Source organism: Pseudonaja textilis, chromosome 8, assembly GCF_049901715.1.
Source record: "Pseudonaja textilis isolate UNSWEBS1 chromosome 8, rPseTex1.2, whole genome shotgun sequence".
NCBI lineage: Eukaryota > Metazoa > Chordata > Lepidosauria > Squamata > Elapidae > Pseudonaja > Pseudonaja textilis.
Genome location: NC_141997.1, coordinates 29,747,504 through 29,771,968, shown reverse-complemented (window position 1 = coordinate 29,771,968; position 24,465 = coordinate 29,747,504). Strand labels below are relative to the sequence as shown.

The following is a 24,465-nucleotide window of genomic DNA, read 5'->3' as shown; positions in this document are numbered from 1 at the left end:
TTAATTTTGTGAGTTTGCTTGTTAGCAAATTTTATGAGTTTGCTTGCAAGCAAATTTTATGTGACAGATTCAGCCGATTGCAGATAGATAGATCCGTAAGTGAATCTGTGATTTTGTGAGCAGCTCAATCTGCCTGCCTGCTTGCTTTGCCTGCTTTTGGGTAAAAGTTGCTCTTTTTTATAAAAAAATCAATATTTACATAAATATTTATAATATTTACATACACGCCATGACCACCCAGTCACATGACCACCAAGCCACACCCACAAATTATGTCACACCCACAAAATCGATTGTTAAGAAATTTGAATCCCACCCTGATATACAGTAAACAAATGGTACAGAAGAACCACCATCTATATATACCCCTAGGTAAAATTCTGATTACAAAATTGTACATTATAAAGAAAAGTAACTTTAATATAAGCTCTGAGTGTAAGGCATTCAGTACTGAAATTATTCTAGATATTATACAAAGTCAGAAAATCAAATTCAGTGCTGCATTATATCAAATTATATACCTATGGGCATGTGTGGGCTTATACTGCATAATGTTTCTCCTGCATGTAGCAGTCTAAAACATCAGGGAAAATGTAGTGAAACTTGTCAAAAATTGTTTATATTTTTCAAGAAAGTTTCTTACTATTTGTGTACCTTCTGTCCATTTACACATTTTATATTTATAATCTGCATTGTCCTGCTACGATACTATATTTTTCAATTGTGTTTTAACGTTTACAATTCTGATTCTTTTAGATTCTGATTCTAAAGAAAAAAAAGAAATATATTAGCAAATAATATTCCTGTCATACTTAAAATCAACTTATGGTACACACATTGAATATTCATCTCTTTGTAAAGGATTTTTTTTAAAAAAAAAATCTGTTGTTTGTTAATTTAGAATGATGCTTTGTTTACACAATGGCATAGGTATCCAGTCACTTTATTTCTGTGACTTCCCAACAAGTTTGCAAGCAAAGTCATGTGACCTAAAAGGCTTCAGCTATTATCTACCAGTTGAGAAGATATATTAAAATAGTTCAACATGGGAAAAGGTTAACATTTAGGATTTTCCCATTGTTTGTTTTACTTACCAACCCCCAACCCCACCACCCCCGTAAATTCCACTTGCAAGTTTGCTTAGTCTTTGGAGAGTAACACATGAGTTACAGGGCTTCATACCCAATAGGTCAGCTCTTCTCATCTATTTCTTTGCTGTCCACCGTTTCCTCTACACTATAATACATGATATGTATGATGATGACACACAGATTTCACTATATACAGTACATGACTAGAAAACCATAAAATCTTTTGTCAAAAAGATTTATAAATTATAAACTGTTTATTTACTATGAGGTAAATATTCACTTCATATTGGTGGTAAATACAATGGTCTAGAATGATGTACATGATATCCCAGTAGAAAATTGGTTAATGTGAAATTGACCTCTGAATAAGACCGATCAATGTGTTTTCCAAGCCGGAATATTACACTATAAGCTATGTCCCCTGGAAATATAGGCATGCTTTTCTTCTGTAAGGTTGAAAGGTCTATGTGAATTACATAAATATATGGGCAGGACAATACAGGTCTTCCTACTGAATTAACACCCTCTATTCCATGAGAGAATTATGTTGTGAGTAAAAATAAGAACAAATCTGTTCCTTTTACATTTGAAGGCAGTCCTACTTTGGGGTATCAAATCAGGGTTGTCCTTTAAAACTGAGCTCTTCTGAATTTTGTGAAAGAGTTCTCAAATAAAGAAGAATTTTAAAAGAAATCTGCATTTATAAAAATAGCAACTAAGCCTTTGAAGATAAACTCACCTATTTAACTTTTTACCTTAAGGGAGGGAAAAAAGACTATTTCCATAGATACCCAATATTTAAACACTGTGGTTTTACTTCTAATAATAGTTAATTTGTCTAAAATGGCTTTAGTGGAAAGTGTCACTTAAAGCAACTACATTTAATAATTGTTCTTTATGTCAATCCTTTATAGACTTTTCTTCCTACTGTGTTGCAAAACAGCAAATCCTAAAATTAGTCCCCAATATCTCACAATTTCCTACTTCATTCATTCTCTAGGGCTTTGTTCAGTTTCTTTCACTGCATAATTGTGTGTATCTTTTTGCCTGCCTGTATTATTTAAGCCGGAAAATGAATATCTTAAGAGATTTCTAAAATATCCTCTTTCATCATTTAAGGATTAAGTTCAGCTTTTAAAAACCCAGTAACTTTTCCAAAGATATTGAGCTGGCATAAAAGTACACATATATACAAATCATATCCAATGGTATAATTTGTATTAATTAATTCCACTTGTGATTAAAATGTGTCTTTATATATCAGTCGTTTTAATGAAGGTTTGAAATGGGGAAAGGGATTTATCAAGTATAACCCCCCCAAATTTTTGATTTTCTAAAAAAGGCAAATAAAAAAAAAGAAAAAAAATGCAAATGATGTTTCAAATATATATTTTGTATTCAGAAGAAACAATAAAAAATGCTGGGATTAACGATAAAATATAAAAAATAATATTTAATATTTCATTCTAAAATGAAGTATAAGATCAAATTCAATGGTGTCTTGCATCAATTCTTCAAATTCCATTTTTAAAGTGAAGCTGTTCATTATAGCAACTGAAAACAAAACGTGGGCTTAAAGTGAGGATTTGTACAGCCTTGAAGCTTATGCAAAGAAAATTAAAACATGGCAGGGCTTCTTGCACAAATGGTTTTTTGAAACTGGATGTACCCAGTTTGCGCACAAACATAATAATAATAATAATAATAATAATAATAATAATAATAATAATAATAATAATAATAATAATAATAATAATAATAATAATAATAATAATAGACTGCTAATGGACATTTTTTATGGACATTTAGAGGTAGAATGAGGTCTCAGACCGGTTTTTTTGAACCTAGCCCACTTCCCTAATACTTCTGTGAGTCATCAAGACTTAATTATTGTGACAGGGTATCTTCAGTGTTAGGCTTACAAAACAGTCACAAGCCTTGCAAGTCTTTTTGATAAAACCAATCGGCCCTGATGTATTTCTCCACTCTGTCTAATTGGTGTAAAGTTTGGAGATCTTACTCTCGTATCTTTCGCCCAGCTTGCTGCTTCCTCTCCTCTGACACCAGGTCAAGGTTCACATTCGCCTCTGATTATCAAAGTGGCATTCATTAAGCAGCGTCTGCCTCGCACCAAAAGAAGCTAGCTTGAAGGAAAGAAACCTCGGCCCATTTACTCAGCAGATTTTAGCATTTTAAGGAGCCCCAAATGTCACACAGTATTGCTATGTTTTGAAGAGTTTCAGCTGATGATTAATTGTGAGTGATGGGAAATAAAATCCAGTAAAGCCAGCTGCTTGCCATGGTTGGCAAAATTGCTATAATGGATATAGGCTGCCAATTTTCCAGTTTTACTGGCAAGTCTTCCAAGTGTAATTAAGGGAAGTTATAAATGATATGGAAATCTATCAAGTCCTATTTATTTTCAGAGAACTCTTTCCCCAGAGACTTTTATCTTCAAGCTTATCATTTGCTTTGTTGTGCTAATGATTTCATCCATTTATTTCTATTAAAGCCCCCATATTCCATCATAACGAGATAAAATCCACTTCTGAAATAAAGGTTGGAAATGGAAACCTCTTAAGTCAGACTGCAAGCTTTTCTGTGTTCCTTTTGTAGCATTTAAGCTGTAGCTTTGTTTGCTTTGTGGAAATTCCATTTTAAAATATTTCCATCTTTTTCTCTCTTTTGAATCAGCTGCAAAACATTGAAGGAGCTGCCCGGACTTTTGAGACGACGAAGTCACCCACCCTTTAGGAAAGAAATAAAATGTCAGCAATGTAAAAAGGGGTCTTTGATGCTACCCATTGAGCCGAGAGTGGGGTTGCTCACTAATGTAGTTTGATTTGGAATAAAAGCATGAAAATGATGTGCACGGGTCTAAAATTGGAGAGGTAAAGGATGAGTGCACCGTATTCCATTTCTCAATTTCATCCTTCAGAACCACAAAATGGGGGGTTATACAGTTACTGGATGAGATTTACGGTAACAGCTGTGGTCCTCCCACACAAGGGAGGACCTTCTAATGGGGTGAGGTCTGCTTAGAACAGACGGGGAGATACAAAACAAGATTTCCTATTAAGGACAAGCCCTAATATCCTGGCTAAAGAATGCCATGAAGAGGGGCGGAAAGTCAAATTGCCTTTAGGTAACCCCGAGTCCTACGTTTTGCAGCTTCAATGAGACGCACATGCTCACAAAATCTGAAGCTATTTTCAGAAATTGCACACTGCTTATAAATGACAGGATGCAAAAGCAAAAGACTCTCCCACCCACCCCCACATCCCACCCCACCCTGTTACTCTCTAGCCACTGGAAAGCCTGCACAGGAAACCGTGCCAGTGGCATATGGCTTTCTACTGTGCTAAACATTCATACAAAAGACAGGTTCATCAGTCATTGGTATATCTGGACCGGGGGCTTAAGGGGGTGGGGAAAAGGCTTCTGATGGATGCTATTTAGAGCTAACCTGCTGCTAATACATTACCAGGGCTGGAAACTCTCCTGACATTGGAACAGCAGACCATGAAATACAGCACATACAAGAACATACACCATGTTTGCCAGCTTCCCCAAAATAATAAATAAGCTATTTAAACTCTGCGCCTAGTATTGGGCCTGCTGTAAGGAAGCCTGGGTCAGTCCTGCACAGGCCAATTAATGCACAGCATCTGCTGCACAGAAGCAGCACACGAAGCACTTCCGAATCATTTCGGCAATTAAAAGAAAATTGTTTCCTGCCTGTTACGACAGCAACTGTTTCAATGCAAGAGTGAGCATCAAATCATTGTCTGGAGCTGGAAAAAAAAATTAAGCCTCTTTTTTTTTTGGTAGCCGAGGAAGGAGGAGGAGGGAGGGATGGAGATTTCTTACGCTATAAGATCATTCTTTTGTTGCCCTGCATTGTTTTTTTCCCTGCCAAATTAAGACAGAAGGCTTGGAAGACTTGCAAGGACTTTCTACGGTATCACCTTCTGGCACGCTGGGGATCCAGGAAAAAGATGGATCCATGTCCACCTCCCTGACTAGTCTGCAAAACTGAAAAGGCTGTCATTTCATTTCCAGAAGCCCTCTGCCTTTTCGAAAGAGTTGGGAACAATCCTATGCAATGAAGCAACAAAATAAAACAATTGGCCATCAGAAAAGGCAAGACTTTCGATCTGAGCTAGTCAAAGCCATAGTTGGAATTTCATTTTAGAATCATCTTCAGTCTGGACACAGAAGAAGTACATTGACTGTTCTTAATGTTCATTCAGCCTTACTTTTAACCAAGATGGGATCAATGGTAGCTGAAAACACTAAATCATAGACTTACAAGTTATAGTTATTTGAAAACAGGGACAAATTCTGATTACAAAGTAATTTATTTGCTGCAATCAACATATTTATATTCTCAAACAAAAAGGTGAGACAAAAGAGTATGTGTTTGGGCTTAATAAAAAAAATAAAAGTTTTTTTTTAATCCCTCCTTGTTTAAACATCATGTTTATTTTATTAATATCCTGTCCCTTTTTGCAACCACCCAATTGTTTTGACTACTGTCCATCCTTGAATTTTTCTCTTATTCGGTGATTTCTTGGCATTATGTGCCTAACTGTAGTCCTGATATTGTTCAAATCCATGTTAAAAAAAAGTACTGCTATTTTCTCCAATACGTGTTAATTCTGAAACAGGAAAGCTACCGAGATGAAAATATAATTAGCAGTAATTAACAGTGCTTGACAGATGATTATTAAACTTTTTACGCCATACTCCTTTAAGGAATGAATTTCAGTAGAGCGCATCCCAGATTTTCTGACCCTTGATTAAGCAAAGGTCAGAGATGTTCCCCTGACAGCAATAAGTACCAATCATTGTACCCCCACTTATCCAAAACACAACTGTTCCCAGAGGTTCTAGAAATGTCCAGGGTTCCCTTTGGGAGGTTGGGTTAGTTTAACAGCCAGAGGGAATAAATAAGTGGGGGTACAATTTTAGAAATATTTTTATTTGATTGCTAAAAGGCCATGTTTGCTAAAGAAGTGTTCTTTTGTCTACGGAAATCCGAATATCTGCTTTTATTTTCTAACCAAATGTGTTGGCTCTTCATTTGAAAACAAGGAAACCACCCTGGTACATTTACAGGGGAAAATTATATTGCATTATAGCACCCACACTGAAATATGTATGAAATGTATGCATGTATAACACACATATATACATACACTTTCCATACATTTACAAGCTGTTGTATGTTTTTATTCTGGGCATCAGAGTGACTCAAAATGTTCTGGTGCCGTATATTATTTTCAATGTGAACTGAATTTAGCATACCAGTACTGAAGCAGAGCGCAATCTTGCTTAAACAAAGGGCTACAATCAAGTAAAAGAAAAAAAAGATCAGTTATTAACATAGGTATGTTAAATACAGCACACAATATTTGGAATCCATTAAATTTTATACAAAGCTTCATAAAGGGTACTTCAATAAACATGGCCTTAATTATACCAATGCTTTTGCCCGCTTCAAACCTCTGCTAATGTTAAAGCATTAAGTATTTAATTGAAATACAATAGCTGAAGAACATGGAAGACATTAAAGGAGAAGGTTACAAGCAACAAGCAATATTTGAAGTCTAACCTCATATTTTACAAGAAATCACCAGCTCCTACAGTGAAGTGAAGGAAAGAAATAGGATTGGAAGGTTTGTTTGGATTGCTGCTTTTCAACATTTTGAGAGATGAAACAATTGCAGGACTTTATCTGTAATCTCAGCAAGATATAGTTTTCTTAGGCTTTTTAAATGGAGTGTTAGAGAGTTAAATTATGTGAGTCAAAAATTGAATACTGTAAGTCTGAAATCATGCATTTTCCATTTGACTAGTGAATGTTTTCAGTTCTCTTGTGAGGTATCTAAAGGGACATTCATGCTTCATTTTGGATCTGAAATTATTACTGCCTGCATTTCTAAAAGGCTGTTCTAGGTTCAAGCCATTAAAAAAAAGACACTATTTCTGTACTTGAGTAGTTCTGGACTATATATTTTTGATTATTATGGCATATGTTCATATAATTTTCTCAATAAAATAAAAAGTCAGGGAAAAAAATAGGCCTGAAGCATTAAAGATTGTGAACATTCAAGGATTCTTTTAAAATCTCATTATAAATATCTTATGTACTTATATTTAAATGTAAATAAAGAAAAGATAAGGCTCTGTTAAGAGACCCCATTCAAGACCCTGAATACCATACAATCATCTGGCTACCAGTATCTGATGATTCCCAACAAGTATTAAACCAATAATTCAGTGCCTTGTGGTGGATACTATAATTGAACACTATTGGAATTTCACTAATTTACATGTAACATAGACTAATGTGCTTAGCATATGATCATAATTATTTAACCCAGTTCAAACTTGGAAATGCTATTAATACCTCACCTTTAATACAATAAATGTATATGACATTAAAAGAGAACATATGTGATATAAAAGAAACTAAGATGCTATCAACAAGGAGTATTTTTAATTAGAGATCTCCTTATCAAACTCCTTTAACTTCACATCTATTGTTCAATTCAATTTTACAATTTAAAGAGTACCATTCTGTTTGCACACATGCAAACAATTTTGCCCTTACTTTTCTGACCTTCAACTTTCTTCCTATCTATCAATGTGACTTTTCAAACACAACAAAATAATTTTACATTCTCTGTTGAGGATTGGCAATGCCCTTCCTTCCTTCTTTCCTTCCTTCCTTCTCCCTTCTTCCTACCTTCCTGAATATAGCCCAAAATCTGTACTCTTTCAACAGCAGATAAATCTTCAACAGCTCTGAGCAAAATAAGTAATTGTTTTGATTCTAAAATTCCCAAATATCAAACATTGATATAAAATTATTTGAATTTAAAAAGTTAAAAGTTCAGTTTAATAATCCACTATGTTAATTTAAAGAAAAATGGGCAAAGAATTACTTAAAGAATACTTAGTTCTGTGTGAATAAGGGCATTTTAAGCTACTTTTTCTAATACAAACTTTTCCTATAAAGCAAACTGAAAGGTTTCAATGATATACCCAAGGCATAGCTATTTTCACTTAAAGGAAAAACAAAGAAATCTCATGAAAGTGGCTTCGCATGACTAATGAGAAAGTCTATCTAGTATCCCCTGATATTTATACATGTTGGAATGGATTGTCTACATTGGAATGGACTGCGGGCATTTAAGTGAGATGTACACTGTGGATGTTTTTTCCGCTACAGACAACCCATTAAAGTAGAGTAAAGCCTCCTTTAATATTTTTGATGGACCAAGAAAAAAAATCATATGTTCTTTTGAATGTAGACAAACCATTATATAGAAATAATTTCTAGTTGTGTGGTACCTGGAATATTCATGATGTTACCTAGCTTAGAAATGAAACATCTATGCAAGAAAGCCATCAAGCTCAGAGAGCACCAGGGACCCTGAATTATAAATATTCTCTTTTATCAGCAATTCCTACTTGTTTCAATATAATGTGCTGGCTTCATTCTCTGTCAATAAAGGATAGATCTCTAAGAACTACTGATCTCAGTAACAGCTAGTCTTTTACCAGGTAGTACAGTACTGTATACCTCCTGGTTAGTTTGTAGGTCTGGCCCATACTTTTCCAACCTGGGGAGGAGAAACTAAAAAAAAAACCTCAGCTGTATTCATTACAGTACAATATTTCTATATATTTACCCCCATTGCTAAGCAGACAGTATAACAGAAACCAATTTTTTTTTTAAAAAGCGAGTGAAATAAACATCATCCTTTTATAACTCCAGTCTACATCTAGGCCCTAGGCTGAAAGCCATCCTAATATTTTCTTACAATGATGCTGCGCTCTGCAAGACAGAAGCCTTCTTGCAAGATATCACAAAATAAAATGTCCTCTCTGGCCCCCATTCTCATGCAATACTAAACTTCACTGATAATCAATCTGCATATCTACCAGTTTAGTATAATGGCCTACGGAAAATGTTTTTGACATTTCTCGTAATATTGTTTCATACTTCATTATATTATTAACTAGTAAATGCACTAGAAAATAAAAAAGAGTACTTAAGTACTCTTTAAGCTGCCTGAACAGTGGAGAGGAAATCACACAAATCAAGACACATTCAAACAGGGGAACAATACACCCTTGGTGTATAAGAATCCCAAGGCCTTTGAATAGCTCCAATAATGATCTTTGTCCTGATGGACAGCCAAAACATATAAGCTGAATCATACCATTCGCTACTTATTCAGCCTGGGGACCTGATACAAACTCATCTCTCTTCAGAAAAAACTTTTTGACATCAGTCTTGGAAAGGAAGGATTTAAGCTAAACCCCCTTTCAACACCACAAATGTGTTTTTGCAATTAAACCTGCCCAATTATCATTGACAAGTCCAAATCACCCTGAGCTGTTCAGAAGCTGTCCGGTGCCCCCAGCAAAACCCTGCAGGCATAGGTGTTGGGGGGGGGCGGGGGAGAAGAGGGGAAAGAAATCTCTTATTTAACAACATCTTTGGGTTCCACTGTATTACTTTTAGAATAATTGATTGTATGAGAAAAATGCCCTCTCCGTTTTAATTTCCTGGCTCAATGCCCATCCTCTTACAGTTCTGTTTCTTCATGCAGACAAAATATTCAACAAAAGCAGTTCGACAAAAAGATGCACAATTTAGTATGTTATTATTTGAATCTCATTCTAATTCTACGACAGTAAAGTAGGCTTAACAGAAAATACCCACCGTGTCTTTAAACCTCTTTCCCTCACACTCACACAAACTACCTCATTTCTTCCTACTATTTGGCATAGAGAGTTTGCACCTTCATAGGAAAAGTAAACAATAGGTATCTTTCTAATGTCTGCTCAATTCTTCTGGATATAAGAGTTAGCATGATAATAAGTGTTAAGATGAATTGATATAGTCACTTCTTACAAACACTTTCTCAGAGCTTAAAAGGGAGCAACTAAAGATTAAGAAACAAAATATTTAATATATTTGCGGGAGCAAAGCTCAAGTTCAACTTGTTCAGCTAAAGAAGTTGTTTCTAAAGCACATGTTGGTGCGTGTGTGTGTGTGTGTGTGTGTGTGTGTGTGTGTGGAAATCAAGCTAAAGCAGCACTTTAAAATGAATTGTCTTTTTTTGTAACTTTGTCTTTAAATGTAACTATAAAATATCTCAATCTGTGTGCAAATGCAAGCATACCTCCCTTTTTTTGTGGGGTAACAATAAAAAGTGAAGAGTTTGCAGGTTACATTTTGGTAAAACATATGCTGAATCTAACTTACATACCAATATATGTAATAACAAAGTTCACAACATTTATGCTTTTTCTTAAAAACTATAGAAAAAAATTATATACGTAGGTTTTTTAAAAATCCGGTGTAAGAGTTTTTTCCTTCAAAATATAACACCAACACAGAAAATGAATTATCTGTCAGCTGGGCAGCATGTAAATGTTATTACCTTCTCAGCCTCCTTTGTCGATCTAGTTTTTGGTAAGGAATAGCATGCTAACTCAGGGACATCATCCAGTTGCTTTTTCTTTTGTATAATTTAATAAAACAAAAACTCTGTGAATTAATGAAAATAAAATCCAGCTAATTTATTCAGTTGGCTGGCTGGGGAACTCTTCAAGTATAGAACATGGGTATTCCATATATCTATATGTCCAGAGAGAGAGGGGTGTGTGTGTGTGTGTGTGTGTGTGTGTGTGTATTCTTGCATAGTTTTCAAAAAAACATGGGGTTTCAGCAACTCGTGTGCAGAATGTTTCACTAGTTTTAATGAATATACAAAATGCAAGGTTTCAGCACTTTCCTCATTTTTACAGGTCTTTATAGGTTTGTTTTTTTAATTGACACTGGTATATAACATTCCAACCATCCTACTTTAATGTTGGTCTTGCACAACAAGATTTTTCTAAGCTCTAACTGAAAGCACTTTTCTGCTGCAGATAATTAGACTACAGGACCAAACTATTGCTTTGAGAAGGGCTAAGAAATTTATAATCTAGCATTACATGCAGTCCTTAATTCAGAGCAACCCATTCTGAAATTCAGCATAAATAGGAAAAATTTTCCATCTCTCTTCCCACAACACAATATTGGACAACTAAGTTTATCAGGTTTGGATTCTTAAACTGTCCAACTTCTCTCCAAAAGAGACAAAAATAGTGAGCTTGCTTTCTCAACAGAGAAATTCCTACTGACCTTTTAAGAAAAATTAAAAAAAAATATTTAATAGTTCAATGAAAAATATTCTTAATTTAAACGTACATTAGGAAAAGGGAAACTCTTACCATGTCACCAGGTTTTATGGAAACTGCCACTACTGCTCCAGGCATTGGGGATCTTATGATACTTGTGGTATCTTCCGTAACTTTTTCTGGCATGTATTTGCTCAGTTCTGCAGCAAGCTCGTTCAACACACGCAATTTGTACTTGGAAAAAGGAAAAGAGATGAGAAAGAACTGTTACAAAAGTAAATTATATCAAAGCAGTATTGATTGTTTTTTTTTTAAAAAAAGATCATAGTATCTAAAATCTAAAGCAAGTATGCATTAATATCTTAATCTTGCTTGGACACCTGGAAAATTTTTAAAAAGTTGCATTTTAAAAAGATATTGGAAGCAGAGTAAATTTGATGTCAATTAAAATACTATTGGGGTTATTGCTAAAATAGAAAATATAATTTGCATCTTTCATAAAATAAAATATTTTAAATGTATCTCTATTATAGATTTCATTATACATAATCCAGTATTTGTCATTATATACAGTTTAACAAAATAGAGCAAATTTTTGTATTTCTGCAAATGTTCAAGTGTTTTATAATTAACATTATAAACATTATAAACATTTTTTATAACATTTTATAATTTTAGTTTGTACATTATAAACCTTAACTAAAATGATTGGGTTTTTTTTAAACACCAATTATATATTATATGCACTTTTTTTCTTTCTATCTTCTGCCGGTCATGCTTCCAAAAAGTAGATATGTAAATGTAAGGAAATGGATAACTTGTCCAAGAGGTATAGCCCCATTAATGTACAAAAATCAAGATATTCCTCCATGAAACAAAAAAATAGTTTTGACTTTTTCCTTAAAAGTACAAAGGCCACATGTTGCAATCTCTTGGCTCAAAGAAGTCTGAAAATACAAGTTCAATTTAAGTAGACTATCAAAATAATCAGTACAAGCTATGCTAAACAAGGAAATGTTTTTGAACTCACATAAACTTTCTGTGGTTTGCAAATAGGTTTGCTTCTATTTAAATTTTTATGTTAATGTAACCAAAATGACCAAGAATGTTTCAAGAGAGAAAAAGATATTCTATGTTTTTACTATTTACTAATACATTTTATATAGTCACTGAAATTCCAATGATTTTATCTTCCTGTTGGATTCTTCTCCTTTAATCTTTTTATGTGGCATCTGCTTTTAAAAAACTTGTTCTGGACGTTGCTTTCAGGCCTCCAGCAGATGGCAGCAGGAGTCCATGAGAGAAACTCTATCTTTGGCCATCAGCAGACAAAAGAACAAATGCAGCTCTTTCAACTGGTCTTGGTTTAAAAAAAAAATGTGGGTATCTGAATGGCAGATAACAATCTAACATACACTGAGACCAACCACAATCTCTAGAATTTCTAATTATTTTAACTCAATTCTCACAAATAGAACCTTAAGCAATTTAATAGCTCCAGAATGCAAATAAAATTAAACAGTTCAGCTTCAATAACCAGTAACTATCACTCTTGAATGTCTCAATATCTCATTAATCCATCTTTAGAAGGATCTCTGCCCATTGAAAAGCAATGTATAATCAGGGTTATGCCTAATATCACATAAAGTATATAGTACAGTAAAACAAACAAATTAATGTTTGACCATTGAATCTCAGCACCCATTTTCAAACTCACCTTTTAGAAATAACTGGGCATAACCTTATAAGCATAACCCCATTTCACCCTTGAAAAGCAAAGTGCATGGGGTGCTGGTGTGGTGTAGCTAAGGTGCCCTAGAAGCTGTCCAATGATCTAGTACATGTATTGTAATGGAATGATGGACGTGTTTAAGAGAAAGTGTTCATCATTTCCAGATTTCTCAGTTCAGACAGAGCTCCCCCACACTGTAAAGAATACCGTTTAAATCCTCGGATTTATCCACAAAGTAATAATATAACTGGAGACAGGCTAGGGAGCTACTGTTCTTCAACCTAATAGTTTACATTTTACTTCTTGGTTACCCGAACAGCACTCAATCCATCAAGACATACCAAACAGAAGATCAAAGTGATAATACATTTCATGCTCTTATATAATTCTCATTCATTTTTGTGAGGTTTCAATATATCTCTCTAATAGGGTGAGGGAGCATTAGGTGCATCAGCTTGAGTTATCCAAAATAAAGATAGGATATAAAATGAATGAATGAATAAAGTATTTGTTTTACTTTATTATGGTGCTATGTGCTCTGTTTATAGTCCATTTAAAAGTTTCTCTACAAAACAACCAGGATGGATACTCTTTCGAAAATAAATCCTTTATAACCAAACTAAGCTAAACAACCTGTGTGTGTGTGTGTGTGTGTGTGTGTGTGTGTGTGTGTGTTTCTTTCTCCTCTCTTCCTCTTTCTCTCTTTCTCTCTCTCTCTCCCTCTCTCTTCCTCCCTCCCTCACACATATGTAGACACATAAACTAACCAGGGCACCCATATACAGTAGGAATGAATACTTATGCACAAATCAGCAAGGACATCAGCAAATAAAATATTCAACATAATTATTCCATGTTGTAATAATAGTTAGTGCATTTTGCTTCACAACATTCAGATAAAATCTGTTTTTTGTTGCCTTGTATGTAACTGGGATTACTTTCACCCAGAGAGATAGATTATTACTGTGAAGACTACATTTTAATTTACACTATTTGCACTATTTATTTTATTCACCGATTTATAGAGAAATACACATCTAAAAATACATAGACTTTACACATTTCCTTGAGACACCCCCCCCTCACAAAACCTCCCCTCAAGCACTAGCTTCATTATTTTAAAACATCCTTCCCCACCACAAACACCCATACATCCCACAAACACAAAATGGGTTAGTTTTGATAAAAACAATGTATTTGGACTTCCTATAATAAAGACTTAGGAACCTGTTGCAATATATGCAGGCATCTGAATAAGAACCACAAATTAATAAAATACATAGAAGAGATTACAAGGGATTCAAACTGTTACTACTATTCTAAAAACTAAGCTTTAGCTGTTATTTTTTTAAATCTATTTTTTAAAAATTAAAGTGTCTTGAAACGTATGTTTGTTAATTGCAATTTACAATTTTCTAGGAAGAAAAACATTTTCCAATTGTAATACCCAAATAACTACCCCATAGAATCTCTTTTCAAACAAAATGAACATTAGTGCCCTAGAAATGCACATCTGCAACAAAGAACATAAGAAGAGACCTTAATGGGATTTATAGCAAAAGTTATCAGAATTGCTATGTTCCACAATAGGCCAAATAACATATTCTGCTGATTCCTATATTGCACTGTCAGTTTTCAATCAACGGGTACTCAGATCTGATGGTATGTAAAAGGCATGGTTCTTTCCAGAAATTATAATGCCAATAGTTTTCTTCCTTCTGTTAAAATCTAAGTTATATCGCAAAACAAAAAAAAAGCTTCCAAAATAAATTGTAATACAATCCTTTGCAAAGTATCCATTCATCAAAGGATGAATTATCACATAAAATTATACCTGAGGGAATGTAATGTATATCAAAATCTACAGTTTCAAAATCTAAAGAAAATACCCTTTTCAGATGTAGATTGGAAATGATGATTAAAAAGTAACCACCTTAGAAAGAAACACAAATTGAGCTAGATCTCTAGGTCACCATCAGATGCTATCTGGCTCCATATTGCAAAATATGTTTCCTTTTGATATATTTTTAGCCTCAAAAAAAAAAAAATAAATCTGTAGCACTTCAAAAGTAAGCTTTACAGGTTTCTGAAAGTAACTCAAGTTTGTAAAGTTAAATGGGAAATAGTTTCAGTTCTCACAATCAGTCATCAACCAGTACCAGAGAATATATCTGAGACAGCATAGAATTGACACTAAAAGTGTCTCCTAACTGCTGTGTAGCACAAGCTTCCTTGTCTCCATTATGTCCCGTACCCATCCTTCTGCTTATTCCTATTCCTCTCTCTTCTGGATATTTTCTCTGCAGGACTCTTTGCTTTGCTTGGAATGAGATGTGAGAGCCAGTAAGCAAAAAGGCTTTTAAAATGCAAGCCTTTGTTATTGATGAGTTATTCCCTTTCCTTTTGTATTTGTTTATTGTTCTTTGGCTTGTTTTTTGGGGGGTGGGGTGGGGTGGGGTGAAAAAGAGCTATTGTAACTTTTTTTTTAAAGTTAGCTTCAACAGTGAACTTTGGGGGGGGAAATCCTTTGGAAGCACAATTATGGACACACATGCACACACACACACACACACAAAGCCCTTATGGACACAGGATGTTAGAAGTGTTACATAGCGGATCCTTTTTTTAAAAAAAATGCAATTGGGTGAATATTTTGGCTTCATCGAATCCCAGTTAATGTCATGTGTCCTCCAAAAAGCATTCCTTCAGCAAATAGTTTCTCAGTTTAAGAAAAATACAGTCTGAACCAGCAGGCTCTATGGATTGCGCAGCACATATTAAGGATGTTAACCTCTGAGCTGGTTCAAGGAAAAATGTAACTTGAGGAAATGTAAATTGAAGAATATGAGAAGACGGAAAGAACAACACCTGGCTGTAAAAAAAAAAAGGTGGACTGAAAGCTTTCAAACCTCACCAACTTTCCCAAATGCAGCACAACTACTTCTTGATTGCAAGTGGGATGAACTGAAAAGCGACCAAGCCTTACATGAGAAAAGAAGGATTTTAACTTTAAAATAAAGCAAAGATTGAGGAAGGAGAATGTTGCAGAGGACAGTTGAATTAGCTTATTGAGGTGGCCGAGGGTTAGCCTGAATTAGGAATTGCAAACACAAAACATAATTGCAAAGAAAAAAAATAATACTGACCACAAGCTGCCTCTAACCTCCTTAAGTGAGGCATCAGTCACACCTTGCTTCATTCAATGTTCTTGTAGTAGGGGCTAGATTTGCCAGTTATACTCAAACATGCTCCTTTAGGCAAGAACTTCCCAAGAAGGACTAGGCCTTACAAAGCAGATTCCTTTTGCTTTAAGTTAAGGTTGATCAATCAGAGTCAAAAGCACACAGAAATAGACTGTGCGTGCAGTTACAACACAGACAAGGTAAAATGAACAGATAACAACTCAGCTGTTTGAATAGCAGCGCTCTGTACATCTGCAGTCAGTGGAGCAGTCTGTTAGCATAATGCTTTGACAACTCCATCAGTGTAGTCTCAAGGTTCCTGTCAATCAGGATGCATCATTTAATACAACAGCACTCAAAGGATTTTCCCTCCTATAAGCCAGCATATCTACAGCTCTATTTACACCGGCACTTACTTCTGTTTACAAGGCTCTCCTAATTAGAAAGTATGCAACAGGCAGCAATATTATTCAGATCTCCATTTTGCCAGCCTGCCATGCAAAGTGTGATCTTACTTCACAGAGTCATGCTAAATGACAAAAGCGCTATTTTTCTTCAGTCTCTGTGCTCAGACAGCACTTCATTTGCAGCTATCTATAATTAGATTAATGGTGTAGTGCAGCACAAAGAAGGCCCACTTCACATCAGCTAGCATATGAATTAGGACAAACACTTATTTCAATTCCAGGCAGAGAAAGCAGTGACTAGGGTATTTAGCATACCCTTTATGGTGGAATGAGATGTTAATTGTGTACCATTTACCTCTAAACTGCTTGCTTGTTGTATAAATCACTGGACTAATTGATGCAGAAATAGAAACGTAGCCACAGGCAAGAAAGCAGGGGAATGAGAGCTGAAGATGGTGGATAAAGGATTATCCAGTAAAAACCATATGGAGATGAGGTTCCTTTGAAACCTGCTCATGAGCTGAAGACTTCTTGAAAAACTACAAATAAGTGACATACTGATGTGTTGAGAAAAAGTTTACCTCATGGTTTAAGGAACAGTGTATTGAGGAGAGAGAGAAAGTAAGGGACTTCGGCAGAAAACTAAATTGTGTTTTCAAGTGAATTCCAGTAAGATGACATGTTAGCTTGTTGTAGGAAAGCCAAATCTAGTAACCATTGGTTTATTTTGATTCTAATCCTTTATGGACTTGAAGTTATTTTATCAGATGCATGAAAAGGACTCTAATCCACAAATGAACTTTGGTTATTAGAAAATTAGAAGTAAAAGAAATACACTTGACTACAATTAGAGTTTTCATTTAAGATATCAAAAGAATCTTCAGTCTTGTTCAATAAGTAGACTTGGGGGGTGGCGGGTAAAAACAACTAGGAAATTATGCAAGAAAAAAAACAAGACAAGGCTGAATTGAAGTTAGAGAATTAACAGTTATAAATAAGGTAGTTCTCAGAAAGTAACAAACATACAGATTTTCAAAACACAAATGTTCCACAAATCCCATGTAGATAGGCTCAAAACAAGTTTTTGAAAGTTCTCCCATTATAAGTAGTCTGTGTTGAAAAGGGGGAACATTTTGTCAGATTGTTTACAAAGGTCTGCCATCAACTCATTTTTAATACATGTTGTTTTCTTATTTCTTATTATTGCCAGATAACTAATAATATCTTTCCAGTTCTATCTAATTTTTTTCTAAATTTTACTAAATTTTTCCATATAAAAATAATCTCTGGATTGAGTAACATAAAATTGCTTTCTTTGAATTGTGTATTTTGCAAAAACTGTGTGTGTGTGTGTGTGTGTGTTTGTGTGTGTAACCCCAGTAAACATTTGAAATAAAATTCCAGATTTTATTCCAATCTAACTCGTATTTCAGGCAAAATAGATATAGATCAATTTCAATTTTATTTTTAAAGTATGCAGAATATGTGGACTGTATTCTGAAGACAAAAAATTATTTAAAGTCCTTTATTTGTGACTATCAAAGTCCTGGATCTACCTGGAAGTATGTGACATAAGCATTATCAAAACTGGAAGAAAAACATTAGATGAGAGGAATGTATTCATATTATAAATCTGAAAGCAAAAATTAATGCCTCTTTTAACTTTATGGCTGGCTTAAGAAATTCTGGGAATGACAATTTTTCCCTAGCAGAGCTATTAGCATTTTGATTCACAATTTGTTCCATTGTTCCAATGATCTTCGTGACTGAATTATAAAAGTTAGGATCTGACAATGATTCAAAACATGTAGCATTAGCTATACAAGCCAGACATATTCTAGATAAAGAGAAGTATTCTAAATGAGGTTGGTACAATTAATGAATTGATTCATTAAAGCAGTCATGTGTGTTTAAAAAAGTGGATTTCAGTGGAATATTGTCTGGACATGGTCTGACTGAAGAATTGGTAAACCACTGCAAAACATCTCCTACTTAATTAATCTTTCTAGACCTCTATTACAGTATCTTAGAATTTAGAGCTAATACAGGGGATAAGAAGGAATGAGCTAACTATTTTAGGCAAATTTTATAGAAGCTTAAAAGCCCTGAAAAAGAGGACAGTGTGAGGATTTTAAAATAACCCTCATTTCAACTTTGTTTAGTATAGATGAAACAGAAAAAAATCTGGACACCCATCTTATGAAGGAAGTACCACACAAACTGGAAAAACAATATTTAGGTACTCTCTGTGTGCTCTATGGAGATCAAGAACCATTCTTTTTTAAAGAACAGAATGGAATGGGAGAACTTCCAAATGGGTCTGAATGGCTAATTCACATCCACTTAGAATCACCCAGAAGGCTTCCCATTCTTCTCATATGTTCTCAAGTGCTTTAGTCTGTTTCATCATTCAGAATCCATATTAAACCAACATGATAATTTGACTTTGTGGAAAAGAAAAATCATTAAGTAACTCAATAAGGTAAATTGAGTTAACCCCTGAAGGCTAGCAATGAAAGAAAACATTTTTTTTTAAAAAAAATCAACTAATCCGACAATCTGTGTTGAAAGTTCAGGTCTGGAACATGTGAAAGTCACTGAGAAAATTATATTACTTAATTTTTGAGTTAAAGGCCAAAACAAACCTGCTTGCTAGGAAAGGGGAAAAAAGCCATTGTGACAAACTAAGAGGTATAGACAAACGCCAACGTAAAAACTTAACACAATTGCTAAACCATTGAATGACTGGTAGTGATGGCAATTGCAACTCCTTTGGTGACCCCAGAAACCTCTCCGCTAAAATGAAGAGATTATCTTCCTCCTCTGAGAGTTAAGAAACACATTATTTGATGAGCTTGCCATCCCGTGCAGTGTAGTAGAAGCATAAAAGCACGAGAAAGGTGGATTCAGTTTCTTGCAGCAAGCCCAGACAACACCTCTCTCTTACGCAAAAAATATATTACTGACATTTCCCTCAACAGTCACAGAATCTTATTTCTAACACTGCAGATAGCAAAATATTGCAATGGGTGAACATTTTTTCTGAAAGCAAGTGAACTAAATCATGGCATAATAGAATGGTTCCTCAAACAAGCCCGTGGCATACAAGAATGGTGTTTTATTTAGGCTGTGTTGGATATCAGTATTAAAGACTGTTTCTTTCAGTTCAGACCAGTCTGTCTAAGGACCAAGTGAAGTCAGTTGGTGATAGTCTTCAGTATTTTAAACCTGGGAAAATGACTACCATCCATGACTTCCATGTATTGAGACCATTGTGCTACCTCCAAAACCCATCCAATATTTCAAGCAGCACAACCACATGTGGATCTCCATGGAAAGAAGGTGAGATTCCAAACTCAGGAAGAAATGTGACATGTAATGGGGTACTTGTGACCAAGTTTGCCAACAGTTTAGACTGAACTATCTCTAAAAAGCTTAAGCCATGATAGTACCATATCTACATATAAGCTCATAGGTGCCAAATTAACTTGGCTGTGAAAATTTTCATTGAAGCATGGATATGATTCTTTCCCTGACAGTTAGCACAATGCAAAATGCTAGTGGTAATGTTAGCTTGCTATGGATTTCCAGTCACCAAAGCTTAAAGAGATATACCAAAATAAAGGCTTTAATTTGCTCAGTGCTGAAGCCATTATTATTCCAACGGTGACTGGGAGAAAAGCCCTCTAGCAAAAGTGATTACTTTAGTTCTGTTGTACAACCCCTCATAGCATCTTCTTGTTGCAAAAGTGGGCAAGAGCATGGAGATTCCATCTCAGGTGTGCTGGTATTCAGGAGAGGATTGCTGCATCACATTTTGGAGAAGTCTCTTCAGAAGTAAGCCATCATCAGATAACACAAGGACCTAGTGCTTCCAGTGACTGAATGTGAAGCTCCGGTGCAAATAGAAAGTTTCAAAGATAAAATCTGTACATGCCTTATCTTGATGAATGAGTTCATAAATATGCTCCCATCAATAAGGTTTTATATTGAACAATGTAAAAAAGCGGGGAGAGAAGTTTGAAACTGGATGTTTTATCTCATTTAAATCTTCAGAAAGAGTCCAAGGGCCCCTGTGTGGAAGGAACAAGCTTTTTTTTTTATTCCTTGGGCTCTATTGCTAGAATTTGAAAATCTCATTGAAAGCTTCCACTAAGAACTCCTGGTAGATAATTACATCAAGGCTCCCCAACTACTGGTCTATGGCCGGTACTGGGCGTGGCCCATTGGGGACAGGACCACACAAGCAGTGGGTGAGCACGCAAAGCGCTATTTGCACAAATGGTAGGCACGCACATGAAACTATGCTCTTTCCCCCCCTGCCGCTGCCATGGCTGCAGTTCTGTACAGCCAGAAAGACTGGGGACTGCTGGATTAGATGATAATCAACCCTCCTACAGTTTAGGTTGGGATGAGAAAAAAATGACTGGTCCAAAATCTTCTAATGAATTTCAGTGGGTGATGATAGTTTAGATTTTGGAAGAGCCAAATCCAATACCTAAAGGCACCAACAACTTTCCTTTAAAACAAGGCTCTTCAAACTTGGCAACTTTAAGACTTGTGGACTTCAATTCCCAGAATTCCTGAGCTAACATGACTGGAGGAAGAATTCTGGGAGTTGAAATCCTCAAGTCTTAAAGCTGTCAAGTTTGAAGATCCCTGCTTTAAAAAAATGATTGTGTGATTTATGACAACATATTGGGGGTGGTGGGTTTGGTTTTTGTTTTTTTTTGCCCTTATGAACAATGAAATACTGAAAATGATAATGAAAATATTAGTTTTTCACACAATGCTTTTTTGCTGTAAAAATCAAGTAAATTTTCTATAAATTTTGTGTCAGGCACAAGAAATTAGGGGCCAGGATAAAGTTCAAAAGTACTACAAGTTTACTTCATGCTACCTATACACACGAATCTGATGTATTTGCCAAGGCAAATTGGCTACAGATAAGAGGGGGACTGGACCTAGGCCTCTTATGGGGGCGTAACGATACCAAACTTATTGTGCATTTGAACACACACATCCCTTGGACTCTGCCTGGTCATCGCTTACACCTTAGTTTGCAACAATAATAAAAAGCATATGGAGATGATCAGATGGTCTTTAAATGTATGTAATTATTATAGTTGGCATCAATCTATCATCATTGAATAAAGACAAACCCAAATTTAAGCTATGTGAGGCAGAAGACACCCCAATAAAGCACCACAGCAAATTTCACAAATGAATTATTTGTTAAGAACAGTTATATATCATAAATTCTACAAGCACCTTACCAGTAACCTAATAAACTCCAAATGAACAACTCTATTATCCATCCTAAATTGTAAAACTCAACAAAAAAAGCCCCTTTCAATTAACTATGAAATGTGGTGAAGGAGACTTTGTTGTGTAAATGGAAAATTCTCTCCCAAATATCAAGGGAGAAATGGTTTTCATTTTTGGACTCTTTTCCCCTTTCCACCAAGTATATTTGCCCTTTCCACCAAGTACATTCACTGGTCAATCTCCTTGTTCTTTTCCAATTCACTGTCTGATTTCAGCCACTTAATTACTCCTCAGCTGGAAGAGTGGACACAACAGACTTTCACGAAAGAAATTTAGGAAATGTAACCCAATGTATCAGAAAAGAATGAGATTTGAGAAGATTAGGGCAGATACTAAACAGACTTACCAACAGTCTTATTTGGCAAATAGCAATGTTTTGTCAACTCTTAAACCAATTTCTTGAATAATTGCTGAGGTATAAAAAAAGTTTTTTTCCTTATCTTTTGAGTTAATTAACATAATTTTAATGATAAATTTTTGATGAAGAAAAAGGTTGGAAACTTTACATCAGTTGTACTATATACTTAAAATACCTAATAGCCTTGCTACTCTTGACACAGAGAATTCCAAAAGGTTGAGTGAGCTGCCCAACAAAACCACAGCGATGTGAAGTTTATTAACAGAAGGGCACTAATGTGTATTGTTCTACATGCTGCAGAGGCAATTTCTTAATATGTAGCAATTATTGTAATTATATGAAGACAGGTTAATGCTCAACTAATTTCAATAGCTCCTCCCAGATGCAATCATGTAACCTCCAACTTGGTGCGCAATAAAAAAAGGATCCCTGCATCAACCATGACACTCGGGTTCAGAAGTTGAAATTTTAGTCACCAGGCTAATAAACAGCTGCACATGATCCTCTTTTATCATTAATGGAACTGACATGCCCAAAGAAATGCAAGCTAGAACCGAATTACCAACAGGTCTCATGAAATGGAAACAAATAGAAACAGAAATAAACTATGTTGATTACATGGAAATAACATCTCCCAAGTGTGCAGCTAGTTGACACAAATGGAAATGCACTGAGGAAAAAAAAAAAAGAGCTGTGAAGCCGAGTTCCTAATCATTAATCACTTTTTTCCCCTCATGACCATTTAAACCCTCCCGTTACAGCCTGCAGCAATAGGGAAAAATTCCCATCGGTTGCATGTCAGCAATGATGGTGTTAACGGGAGAAAATATATGGTTTGTTCACTTAGACTCAAGTCCCACAACATTTGCTACCTTTAATTGAAAAAGGCAGTTAAACATGAAGTAAATCATTCTATTAGCTTAGGCTGTTTGATAACATCCAATGGATAGTGTCAATATATTATACTGACATAATCCATTATTTAATCATTCCTGGCTGTACACGTGGCGTTCTGATGTTACTGGAAACTAGTTCTTTCTCTCTCAATCTCTTTCCCTCTGATTTAGTCAAAATAAAAATCAGGGAGGACAATTTTCATCTCAATATGTGTTTTCTACAATAATTGTAATTGTAAATGTTACCACTTATGTGCATCCAGACTTTTTAAGAACCCAAATAAAATAACTGCCAAAGAGGCCTAGTCATCCCCAAAATGGTTGCGAGTTGGGTAAATACAAAACAGTAAAAGACAAACTTGTGATGATGCTCCTTTCCATACTCTGAGGACCCTCAGAATACTATCCTCACTCTTATGTGTTTTTGTCTTTTTATGGAGCAGGTTATCATCCCCACTAGATAAACTAGGCCAGGAAACTAACTTCCCAGGAAGATTAGTCCTCCTATATTAGGCGTCCCCAACCCCCGGGCCATTAGCTGTTCAGAACCGGGCCACCCCAAGTGGCAGGAAAGCGCAGACACACACATCTCTGCTTGCATGAGGCGCAGAACCATCCCCTCTCCCCTACCTGCCAGTCCGCAAATCCAGAATTCTGTACTATACCACTATTTAGCTCATACCAGTTCTTGCTTAAAATATATCCCCTAAAAGGGGATAATAAAGACAGAATGGCAGATAGGTCTTGGCACATGGTATCCAGAGGTAGGATTCAACTTTTTTTTACTACCAATTCTATGGGCGTGGCTTGGTGGGCGTGGCAGGGGAAAGGACACTGTAAAATCTCCAGTCAGAGGTGGTATTTGCCGGTTCTCCGAACTACTAAAAATGTCTGCTACCGGTTCTCCAGAATTGGTCAGAACTGCTGAATACCACGCCCGGAATCATGGCTGTGTCAAATAAAAGACTTTAACTATTGGGACACCTGGGATCAGAACTGTTGATACTTTCAGTCTACTCTTGAACGTAGATTGTGCATGTAACCTGGCTGCAAAACGTCACTGAAAGTTGGCAATCAAAATGCTATACGAGGGTACTGGTTCAAACAAACAGTAAGGTTTTAAGCATGTCAATAAGAAAAATGAAGCTACTTCAAAATGTTATCATTATTCTAGGTGCAAAATATAGTAACTCTTTACGTGACCTAAAGATAGGGAAGAAGATAACTAATACACTAACAAGTATGTACATTTCATTTCTCCT

General features: G+C 35.4%; 1 protein-coding gene across 3 annotated transcripts in view; it reads right to left on the bottom strand.

The window, feature by feature from the left end:
* PCCA (propionyl-CoA carboxylase subunit alpha) overlaps nt 1–24,465 on the bottom strand; it is a 228,113-nt gene that overhangs the window by 5,223 nt on the left and 198,425 nt on the right. For all 3 annotated transcript variants that reach the window (XM_087937924.1, XM_087937925.1, XM_026708397.2), the window contains one exon: nt 11,394–11,534. In XM_087937924.1, the coding sequence (XP_087794050.1) occupies nt 11,394–11,534 (141 nt within the window). The remainder of the gene's footprint in view (nt 1–11,393; nt 11,535–24,465) is intronic.